This window comes from Microcebus murinus, chromosome 15 (genome assembly GCF_040939455.1).
Source record: "Microcebus murinus isolate Inina chromosome 15, M.murinus_Inina_mat1.0, whole genome shotgun sequence".
NCBI lineage: Eukaryota > Metazoa > Chordata > Mammalia > Primates > Cheirogaleidae > Microcebus > Microcebus murinus.
The window spans coordinates 33376164-33388586 of NC_134118.1; the positions used below are offsets into that span (position 1 = coordinate 33376164).

At 36.3% G+C, this 12423-nt stretch overlaps 1 protein-coding gene across 1 annotated transcript in view; it reads left to right on the forward strand.

Annotated features, from left to right (window-relative positions):
- The window catches only part of PDGFC (platelet derived growth factor C), a 221926-nt gene that overhangs the window by 194868 nt on the left and 14635 nt on the right, over positions 1–12423 (forward strand). The window contains exon 4 of the mRNA XM_012783616.3: positions 11931–12138. Coding sequence (XP_012639070.1) covers positions 11931–12138 — 208 coding nt within the window. The remainder of the gene's footprint in view (positions 1–11930; positions 12139–12423) is intronic.

Sequence of the window (12423 nt, forward strand, 5' to 3'; positions counted from 1 at the left end):
CACACATTTTTAAAGAATCTCATTAATATTTTTCTGCCAGATCTATAAAATTATTAGGGATCAAATTTTATCCAGAAGGCATAAGATTTGGCCCCTGCCCTGAAAGAACTTGCAGGCAAATAGGAGAGAGATGTGTAATGATTTCAACTCAGTGCGGCGCCAGAAATACGAACAGAATGATACAGGCTCCAAAAGAGCGACTAGCTTAGAGGTAGTGTTTTAGAGATAGAAAGAGAGTTCTTACTAGTGAAAGCCTCCTGGAGGAGTGGAGTCTCTATCCGTGAGCAGTAATTGGCTGTATGACGAGAAGAGAAAGGCAATAACTGACCATGGCAACAGCAGGAACAAAGGTTCAAATTCCCAAACCTTATTTATGGGCTCCCACCAGAGTCTACATGGCTGCTTCTCCCAAACTTAGAACACCTCCTCACATAGAATAGAAGTGGAAAGCCAAGAAATGAACTTCCTTCCATCTGGCTCTCCCACTTCTTTGTGATTAAGTCCACATACTGTAGCTTGGCACACACAAAGACTTACGCCCAGAGGCTTCCCATTCAAACCCCAATTCATTCCTGCAGCCTCACCTGCCACCATCTGCTCTCCCCCAAATAGCAATGCTCTTGACACACTTTTGTTCTTGCTCATCTCCCAACACCATTTTTCCTCCCAACTCAGGTTCATTGTAAATATCTGAAGTGCTTCTGCCTTCCAATCTATTAATGTATTAAGTCCTTTGTTATTCTTCGAGCTCTAGTTTAGCTTTCATCTCTTTTCTGTAGCCTCTCCTTAATTCTCCAGGTAGAATTAATCATTCTCACACTACTTAGGTTTTTTCACCTCTGTTGTATTCGTGACCTAAGGCCACCATCCTCAACCTCTGGGCCATGGACCAGTAGTACTGTCCGTGGCCAGTTAGGAATCTGGCCGCACAGCAGGAGGCGTGTGGTGGGCGAGTGAACGAAGCTTCATCTGTATTTACAGCCACTCTCCATCACTTGCCTCAGTGCCTGAGCTCTGCCCCCATCAGATCAGCAGCAGCATTAGATTCTCATAAGAGCACGAGCTCTACTGTAAACTGCACGTGCAAGGTTGCAACGTCCTTATGAGAATCTAATGTCTGATGATTTGAGGTGGAGCTGAGGCGGTCATGCTAGTGCTGGGGAGTGGCTGCAGATACAGATTATCATTAGCAGAGAGGTTAACAATGTAATAGTAATAGAAATAAAGTGCACAATAAATGTAATGTGCTTGAATCATCCCAAAACCATCCTCCCACCACCCAGGTCCATGGAAAATTTGTCTTCCATGAACCTGGTCCCTGGTGCCAAAACGTTGGGGACCATTGACTTAAGGAATACAAGTTTGTTCATCAGGAGATAAGAACATCACAATAGCTGTATTATTCATCTTCATCCCCTCAGTGTGAGTACATATTAGGAGCACATAATACAGTTTCTTGAATAATTTAACATTTTATCTGACTCTGTTTTCAGAGCTGTATCTTGCTTATACCAATAGCAGTAGAAGATTTTTCAGGTGTTCTTGGGGTGATGATAGCAACTTTTCACCAAAGTATTTTGTGTTCTTTGTTGCCTTGAGTGATCTTTTTGACCTGTTCAGAACTCTGTTCATGTGATGATTTCATTTTAGTGTAGTGACCAACATGAAAGAACATGTTTATTTTTTGGAGGTTTCATGACCAACATGAAAGAACATGTTTATTTTTTTTCATATCTGTGGATGAACATTAAAGACTTTATAGCATAATAGGTATGTCACAGAGTGATTTAAAAATGTGAAAAGAAGTGACCTAGCATTTGATGAAATAATTGTCACACATACTTTTCTCTATTGTTGAATGGCATATTGAATACTTTATAGAAGTTAGTTTTAATACAATACTATACACTCTAAGATAATAGAGTGGGCCTGACCAGTGAAATCCTGGATTTGGGGCAGAGTTTTTGCTTGTTTCATTTCATATAAAGACTTTATATACAAGGAATATGATTTCAGAAAATTGATATAAGAGATATGAACTAAAGACTGTTGTACTTACATTTTTAAAGTTCCTCGGCATAGAGTTATTCATAGCCATAAACATACTTAGACTTGCATTTACTGAACTTGCTGTTGTGAAATGCCCATTTCTCCCTCCAGAACAGCTACTGAATATAAATCTGTTTTAGTGGAGAAAGAAGTTTGTTCAAGGATTATCCCTGTGGGCCAGAACAAGCTCTGATTTGCCATGTCAGTGTAGTAAGAATGTTGAGTGGAGATATCATTGAACACTGACTGTAAATAGGTAACACCAGTCTATATAGCACAAACGAACATCAGTCTTGAACTAAAATGTTGAAAGTAATTGTTTATATTGACTAAAATTGGTACAACTTGGATAATTAAATGTACAATAAAAATAATGTGTATGTTAATTCCTAAGTATGTATAATGGTTAATTGTTTATTTTTCAATTATGCTCTCTTACTTAATCCTTACAACATTTTTCCTAAGTAGATGTTATCTTCTCTGCTTTGAACATTTATCTTCACAGACACACACATTAATGAGATATTCACCATGAAATGTACAGAGACATCCCATTTTCTATGGCTGGTAGGTGTGGCTCACCTACACTGAAGAAGACAGGCTTCTTTGCATCCCCTGCGTCTGTAGAAGCAGTAGTGAGCAAACATGTTCTGAACACATGAAATATACTCTAGGGGAGAACAAATAGCATTACAGATGATGGCTTGAATTATAAAGTGGGAGCAATGGAAGTGGTGGGAAGTGGTCAAATTCTAGATGTATCCTGAAGGTAGTACCAGGGTGCCTTGATGTGGGATGTGGGGTGTAAGCAAAGAAGAGGAGCAAAGGATGACTCCAAATTCCAGAGTTGCCATTGACTGAGACAGTGAAAAAGTGCAAGTTATAAAAAGGAATTTGTTGGAGATCAGCATATAAATCACATACAGTGCTTTGAAAGTATAGAAATCACCAAAGGAAAGAATACAGACAGAAAATAGAAAAGGTCCAAGCAGAAAGTCTTGGGACACTCCAGCATGCAGAAGGAAGGTGATCAGGAGGAACCAGCAAACAGAGCTAAGGAGAATCTTCTAGACAGGGGGTGCAGAAAATATGCAGAGCTTAGTGTGTAGAAAGCCACTTGCGCTGATAGGCCAACTAGGATGGAGACTACCACAATGGACCATTGGATTCAGCCATGTGGGGGTCATTAGTGACCTTGATATATACTCTAACTACTTCCATTGGACTATCTCCTTTTCCCCTCACAGCAATTCCCTGAGGGATTTTTCATGAGCATCTCTGTTTCAACTGCTTACACTCTTTTTATACTGTCAAGACATTTTAAATAAATGCCTTTGTACTATTGTTTCTTTTTAATCCAGAATAAGGTCTTCCACACGGGCCCATACAAAATTAGATTGAGGTGTAGTGTCTTATCTGACTGACTGTTAAAGCTAAATGTAATTGAAACATATAATTGAAAATGTCTACCAGTATAGCCACCATTTTTGAGGTAGAGTCCCACAAAATAGTCCACTGATTTCCTTCTATGGCTGTTGAGTGATACATTGACTAAATATTGTACTATAGAAGAAATTTCTGTAAGAAAGTGCCTTCAGGGATTTGGGTGTGAGATACACATTTCAAGTTTTACAGTGAAGGTGTGTTTTTCTTCTATCAGTTCGTAGTTTACATTCATTTTCATCTAAAGTTGCTTACTATCAGTCATTTCTTGAGTACTATATATAACAAAGCAAATCCACAAGCATTCACTATAATAAGATTAGGAAAAAAGTCATGTGATACTTTGTTGTCAAACACTTGCAGCTGCTAGTTGTTATTTCAGCTTTTTATGGCCTGTCACATTTTTTGATTCAGAAGAATAATTTTTAAAATGTTAGTAGAAAAAAAAAAAACCCTTAATTTTGGCTTCCCACAAATGCCATTGTGGAAAATATTCTTGGGACTATATTATTTAGTCATCCAATGGAATTCTAGTTTTCAATATAGATTATTACTTATAATGACCCTGACTCACCAGCCAAGAATGAGCCTGCTCAGTGGTCAAGAGTTGACTGGTATGGAGACCACCAAACCCAAGGTGCTGGCACTAGGGTGAAATTCTTTCTTTAGCCTGTAGACCACTAATGTTTTAGGTGAGGAGGATTTGAGGGTAACAGTGTCTTACTATGTAAATCTAGTTACATTGTGGTAGTTCTCAAGTTTTCTCGCTGACAGGAAAATGGCACCACTGGCAGTTGTTTCATCTACCAAGTTAGTAAGAAGCTGTACGTAGGTACATAAACATTACTTTTTTTTAAGACACCATTTTCAGCCAAACTAGTCATCTCTTTTTCCATATTCCTTTCTGCCCAGGCAGAATATTACTGCTCTTCAGGATTTTTCTGAAACCATGAAACTCATGGCCTTCAATGGTGAGCTTCATGTTTGAGCCTTGAAATGACTGCTTTTAAGTGCTGGATGATACACTATGTTCTCATTTCATACTGGACTGTCACTGAGATCTGTTATACAGCTATGTCAAGTTTTATTCCATTGCCATACTCTTCTACTAAGAACCTCTCAATATTAAGGCTTGGTGTGAACACAGTTGGCCACCTTCCCTAGGATTTCTCACATAAATGTATAATCTGCATCCCCACACAGTATTAAAACATCTGTTCTTGAGCAGGAATGCAAGCATTTGCTTTTCTTTGCCGCCTTAAAAATAATTTAAAAACATAACCCAGATAACTTGTTGGATGAATTCAGATAAGAACAGAGGGAAAAACAGAGAAGCATGTTTAAATAAATTGTTCCAGGGCATTCTTGTGTCTTTACAGAAACTCCCGTCAGTTGTTCCTGGCAGGCATTTTCGTCTGCATGCTCCGTCTGCCTCTTAAGCTCTTTGAAAGCCAGACCTATGTACAATATATCAGTTTGACATTATAGGAATGAGACTAGAGACACCTTTAAGAAGGGATATCACACAAGACGGGATTTTTTTTTTCCTTCACCTACAACACCTGATTATTTCATCCTCACTTTGTTTTGAACTACAACAATAAAACCTAATTTTCATTCCTATCCCTCTGTTAGGTGCGAATGAAGTGAAAGCCTTCTTATCAGTTTGAAATGTACTGTGTGTGGTTAAGAAAGCTGCAACATAAATCTTTGTAGTCTCTAATAGTTTTGCATCAGTTGCTATGCTACTAAAGGTAAACATTTGTATGTGTGTATTTGTCCAAGGACCATTCATTGTAAATGTTGTATTTTTAAAATCTCACTGGCCACAAAAATCCTAATAAAATGAAAAGCTATGGTTTTTTTTTTAAAGCTAAGTAACTATTTATTGTGAAATTATAAGCAGTTCAGAGAGTATTTATTCCAAACAGGAAGTCAGCTTTTCTTTTTCTTAAAAATAAAAAAGAGATGATAATAAATGCACAAAATATTTAAGGCCACCATAATAAAATAGAAAAAAATATTAAAGTATTGATTTTCGAAAAGTAACACTGGAGAAGTCAATAAGAAAATAACTTTTACAGCCATACTTGCTATCTTAAGCTTGTAAGACTGATTCGGATGACTATTATTTTGATTGAACTCAAGGGCTGTCAGTTAGTTTTCAATAATAATAACAGGAATGTATTTTTTTTTCAGTTATTTTTCATGCTAAGTTCACTTTTTATGGTCTGCATTGACCTGGATTTATGTGATACTTATTTGGTTACTTACATGATTCATAATAGTAAGTTGTCAGTTTGGCTTTGTTTTGGCCAGAGAAGAATCTCTTCTATGATGCAGTATACTTGGCTTATAAAGTTATAAGCTTCAAAAAAAAAAAAGTTATAAGCTTCATAGGGCCAAGAATTTTGCCCTGTTTTGTTCACAGTGCCCACCTCAGATTTGTAAATAAATGTTTATTAAATCATTTAGTGGACACAGTGTAATGTTATCTTTCGTTTGCTCCTACAATAGATAATAAGTTGAGAAGTTAATGATAGTATGTATTAGTCTTACAGGGCTGCCTTAACAAAATACCACAGACTGGGTGGCTTAAACCACAGAAACTTATTTTCTCACAGTTCTGGAGAGTAGAAGTCTGAGGTCAAGGTGTCAGCAGGATCGGTTTCTTCTGAGACCTCTCTCCTTGGCTTATAGATGGCCATCTTCTTCCTGTGTGTTCACTTCCTGGTCTTCCCTCTGTACATATCTGTGTCCAAATTTCTTCTTATAAGGACTCCAGTCATAGTGTATTAGCATGCACCTTAATGACATTATTTTAATTTAATTATCTCTTTAAAGACCCTATCTCCAAATAAGACACATTACGAGGTACTGGGGGGTATGACTTAAACATAGAAATTTTGGGTGAACACAATTCACCCCATAGCACATCATGTATCTGTATTTATTTGAACATTTTTGATGTCACTTTTCTAAGCAAGGACCTATTTCCTTCTGATTTTTAGGACCACACAGCTTCTATTCATATACTAGATATGCCTTTCTAGGATATTTGAATTCTTAAAGGGCAGGGTAAACTTTATGTACTCTCAGAACAACAACAAGAAAAATCAATCTAGAATTATGTTAGTTGTACCATAGGACAGCGTTTCCCAAAACTCACTGATAATCTAAAACAACGAGGAAGATCTAAAGGAAAAAAAAAAAAAAAGTTCAGCCCCATCATTGCCTTACTAAGTGGTATATTATATATTTTTTCAAGCTCTGAAGATAATTTTGTGGAAGCTATATTGGGTGGGCCCCCTTGTATCTGACAATTACATAGATTTTTTAAATTTAAAAGCTGGAATGAAACTTGAAGGTCACTGAGTTTAGCTGCCATGTTTTATAGTGGAGGAAACTGTGAGGCACAGAGGGGTTTCAATATTCACCCAAATTCTCTTCCCTAAGTGTGAGCAGCCCCAGGATTAGAGCCCAGGCTCCTCAACTCCTCACCAAGGTTCTTCTCTCATCTCATGTTGTCATTCAGAGTAACCTTCAACGTGGGATTTAAAAGATCTCATTGTGAATAAGATCCTTAGCACATGCAACTCACATTTTTGAAATGTACTGTTTGAGAGGACGCTTTGTTGCATAGATTTGAGATTCCTTTTCTGCTCTTTCACAATCTGTCCTTACAGGTGAAATACCTAAAAGGGTCTAGGCTAGAGCTGAACCATCACCCAGTTGTCATCACTGCCAGCGGGTGATTAACAGAAGAGCTTTTGTCTGACTTACCGAAGTAAGGATTTTGATTTAGTTGTTACCATTAAAGAACACCAAGAAATTCTGTTTCATGTTGCTGTCTATTGTCATCCACTAAATTGTCTTAGTGTAGCCCATAACTTAAAAGTACATATAGGGGGTGGAATTTTTTTTAAAAAGTACATGCATGTGTGTGTGTGTGTGTGTGTGTGTGTGTGTGTGTGTGTGTTTATGAAGAAGAAAATAGAAAGTAGGGAATATGAAAATCCAGTTCAAGTCAAGGCACTTTTTGCATATTCTACATAGCATTAACAGCCCAATCATAAGTATTTTTAAATATCGAAGATATTGTTAGAATTTTTTAGGTACTAAATATGGGAGAAAATGCTATTAGTGTGCACTGAACAGCAGTGTTTTGTTAGAGCAAAAATTAAAACTGAAAAATTAGAGGACATTTTTTCCCTCTAACTTCTTTTTTCCATTGCTCCCCTTTTCTTTCTGAGAATCCCTTTAGCCAACTTAGAAAAGCAGAACTTTGACAGTGAACAACTTGGTTGTTCCCTGAACCAGTGGGTGGGGTGACAGTCATGAGAAGGCCCTTAAATAGAAGCACCACTTCCTCTGTTCTGTCCAGGGATTGATTCTTTGAATCCAGGGAACAGAAAGTGTGTTGATTTTGCCTTCCTGTTTTCTGGGTGGGGACTGGTGTATGTGTGAGGTGGGGGAGAGGGTTGGTTATCTTTTTTTTTTTTTAATTTATCTTATTTTAATTTAAATACTTAAAAGTTTAGAGGTTTGTAACACCTACCAGTCTCTACATGCAGTAACAAGACGCTTATCTTCCAACCTTGTCATTTGAGAGGATTGATATGCAGATATTCCACTGGACCCAAAGTGTACATATTTTGTTTGTCCGCTATTACAGGCTTAACTTGTTTTGCTTTCTTTTGTATTAATATTTCGAACTTTATCTAAGCAACGTTAATTTCATTTGGAACTTTTTATGGCTTTAAAGGAATGCTCTATGCAAGGAGTCTCCAACAGAGTTGGAAGCAAAATAAGCCACCTCATTCTTGGATTAGATCTAATTGAAAATAGCCTAAATAATAATTTTTTATCATGCCTAAAATATACATCTGTACTCCAGCACTTTAATAAATAATATGTACTTTTTGTATTAACTTTCTAGCAATCATTTATTTTCTGTATGCAGATTTTGAAACTTCCAATTTGTTTTATCTCATCATATTCCTTAGTAATACTCCTTAATTTTTACTTGATACTATATATATATGTATGTATATATATGGGCTTATATTTTTTAAATTTGCAAAAAATTACATTAACTTTTTCACATTATAAACTTAATCAATATTAACCAAACTGGTTAAATTAAAAATGAAAACTGTTATTAGATCAGTATTTATTTATATATCTATAATGGAGTTATCAATCATCATTGTGTTCTCTATTAAAGTAATTTTGTGTTTCTTGGACAATTATGAAAAACATTAAGTAAATAAAAACATACTAGATTTATTAATAGTTTCTACTCTCAAATTTTAACAATCTAATTGGTAGAGCAAAAACATCATAAAATAATTGGAAAACATCTTAGTCCTAATATTGTAGCCAGATCCTTGACATTCTTGAAATTAGGTCTTTAAGAGTAACCATTGTACTATCTATATATATTATATCTAAGTATCCCAAAACATTGTTGTAAACTTCAAATATACACAATAAAATTTATTTTAAAAATAAAAAAATAAAAGGGATAACAGCTGAGTGGAGACTCGGGAAGTGTGCATAAGTAATCTGGAAGCCAGACCTTGTCATTCTACTTAGCTTCTCCCATAATGCCAACACAGGTCCTGGACCCTGTAATACATTTTTGTCAAACAAATTTCTGTTGAGTTAAAAAAAAAATGAAATCATTGCTGGCTCATGACTGCCACATTTATTTCTGCTGGTTATGCTCTGTAACAATGTCCCCCTGCCCCCCGTAGGCAAGGGGGCTCTGCACCCACAAAGCTCTGAGCCCCAGAAAAGGCTGTGCCTGCCCAGAGAAAGGGCAGCTTCTGCGCCTCAAGCCAGGTGCCCACAGAGGGAGTCTCTCAGAGTGACACAATTGAGATATATGGGACAGTGACGGCTCTGTTACTGTGCGAGGTTTGGTGGACGAATCGAGTTTTTTAAAATGTCATTATAAATGGTGAAGATTTATTAGGTGGATCAACAGGAGGAAGTTTTTGCATGTGGGGGGTGGAGGCGGCATTTACCATGGGCAAAGGCACAGAGTCCGAGATGAGGATGACATGTGCTGTGGTTAGTGAAGAGCGTAGATTGATTGGAACAAAATGTGCATGTCTTTGATGAGTAGGGGATTAGATGGGAAGGTGAGCAGGGGTCAGATTGCGAGGGCCCTGAATACTGGGTAAGGAATTTGGATTTATCCTCCAGATGAGAAATCACATAGGCATTTGTCCAAATTCATCACAGGATCAGTGATATCTTATTTTAGGTAGATTAACCCAGGGTTATGCAGCATAGAATAAAAAGAGAAAGGAATGATTGAAGGCAAGGAGATGCGGTTAGAAGCTGCTATATATAGTGCATAGTTTTAGTACCAGCCCAGGATCCAAGTAAAGAAAATAAAAAGGAAGAACTGATGTGACAATATTTTCTTTATAATATAAATGTTTTTGTTTTTATCTGATTTCCAAAGGGAATTCATATTTATTATAAAAGATGTTGAAAATATGGATATGTAAGGAAAAAAATTAAAATCACCCGTTCTCATTTTTAAACCATAGATTAGCAACTCTTGACATTTTAAGCACTTTTGAATTTTTTGCTTCGTTTCAATTTATGCATATTGAAATCATGCTACATTAAAGCTGTATTTATATAGCCTGTTTTCTGATATGTCTCTTGTTAATAAAAGTTCCCAGAGGACTCCATTTTTAATGGCTCTGCCTTACTCCATTTTTTGAGTATACAGTATAGTTAACTATTCCACCATTGTAAATTTAGATTTTCCCCAGCTTTTTCTTGTTAAAAACATTGCAGTGATGAACATCAAATAACATAAATCTTTTATTCCGTACTCTTCTTCATTTATTTGAATAAACATTTTTATTCAAATACAGGTATGTGCTCCTGTTATTTATTTTGCTGATGCCAACTTCAACTCTGATCTTCCATTTCCTACCCTGAGTCCATATTAAAAATTATGGAAGGGGGGTTCTTACTGAGTTTTTAAGTCTCCAGTTATATAGAGTATTAGCACTTTCATTTTCATTGAAATTGTTGTCTTATTTTGTTGCTTGCCATTTAAGTTGACGATGTGTTTTACTCCATTCCCCTATACGTGGGCATTTAAGTTGCTTCCAGTCTTTCTCTATTTAAAACAATGCTGCAATTAATATCATTGTTTTAATACATATTTCCATGCGTACAATGAAAGTATATAAACTTCAAAGGTGACTAGAGGGACATAAAACATTTAAATCCCTAGTGGCCAATATACTTCAGTTGCATCAGTTAAAGTTGCTTTTGTACACTCACTCCTGCAAGCAAAGCAGAAGAGTTGCAGTTTACTGACATCCCCCATAATCCTTTTATAAATTCTTGCCAATGTCATCTATGTGAAATAGTATCACCTTTTCTGTTTGTCAAATAATACCTCATTTTCTTTCATATTTCTCTAATAATGAATGAACTTTAACTTATTTTCATATGTTTATTGACCATTTAAACTTCTTGTCTGGAATTTGCCCACTTTTTTACTGTTGTCTTTTTTTTTTTTTTTTTGGTATATTCTAGATACTAATCTTGTGTTAGTTAGGTTGTTTGCCAAAGTGTTCTCCTTGTGTCTCTCTAATCTTGTTTAATAGGTATTTTATACTAAATATATATTGTAGACAAAGTCATCAATCTGATCTTTTATGGTTTAGGTCAGCGGTCCCCAACCTTTTTGGCACCAGGGACCAGTGATATCATGGAAGACAATTTTTCCACTGAAGCTGGGTGGGGAGCGTAGGGGATTAGATGGGAAGATGAGCAGAGATCAGATTGCACAGGCCCTGAATACTGCGTGTATTGCCGGGGTGGGGTGCAGACCTCAGGCGGTGCAGCCCGTTTCCTAACAGGCCATAGACCCAGACCTGTACTGGGCTGTAGCCCAGGGGTTGGGGACCACAGGTTTAGGCATTTTCTATCATGATTAACAAGTTCTTCAACATCAAAGGATTTTCACCTATGTTTTGTTAGTGATCTTATTTCTTATTTTTTTAATTCATCTCACATTAATCTGCATAACTCAAGTGATTTTCCAGATTGAAGAAAATGAAAAATGTAAAACAAAAGAAAAATTTGGTGAATTGTATTATAGTTTTGTTATAGGTCCATAATTGAAGGTATTTTCAACTTTTTATATCAGCAAAAGATATCCATATTCACCATGGTTGCGGTAATGAAAATTAGTGCCTTATTGATTTCAGAGAAAATCTATCAGAGTTCATCCATTAATACATGAAACCTTTGCAAAGTAATTACTTCTAATTGGGTTGAATACAATTCCACTTCCTACATTTTTCAGCCCTAGTCTTTGTAACTTCCCTAAGTCCAGAAGGAATGCATTGTCATTTTTAAAACAGTTCACATGGGATTCATTTTACTTTCAGCAATTCACAGAAGCTGTGAGTCCATCAGTGTTACCGCCTTCAGCTTTGCCATTGGACCTGCTTAATAATGCCGTGACTGCCTTTAGTACCCTGGAAGATCTTATTCGGTACCTCGAGCCAGATAGATGGCAGTTGGACTTAGAAGATTTATATAGGCCAACTTGGCAACTTCTTGGCAAGGCTTTTGTTTTTGGAAGAAAATCCAGAGGTAAGCTCCCTCTTCAGATTAGAACCTCATTTAATTTTCTTTGCAGCTAATGTTTCAGATTCTTCTGCCACAGCTTTCTAAAGGGTAGAGTTTAAAATTCTTCAGTGATATATTCAAATAATCCATTTTCTTATCATTTGAGCATATTTCTATATGGAATAAGAATATATACAAAAGCAGGCACCTAATTATAACTCAGAGGGTTTAGAAAATTAAAAGGGATACATCTGAATTCCTGTCACTTCTTATCTTCAAAGATATTATTTTGATGAAGTCCTCCATTGC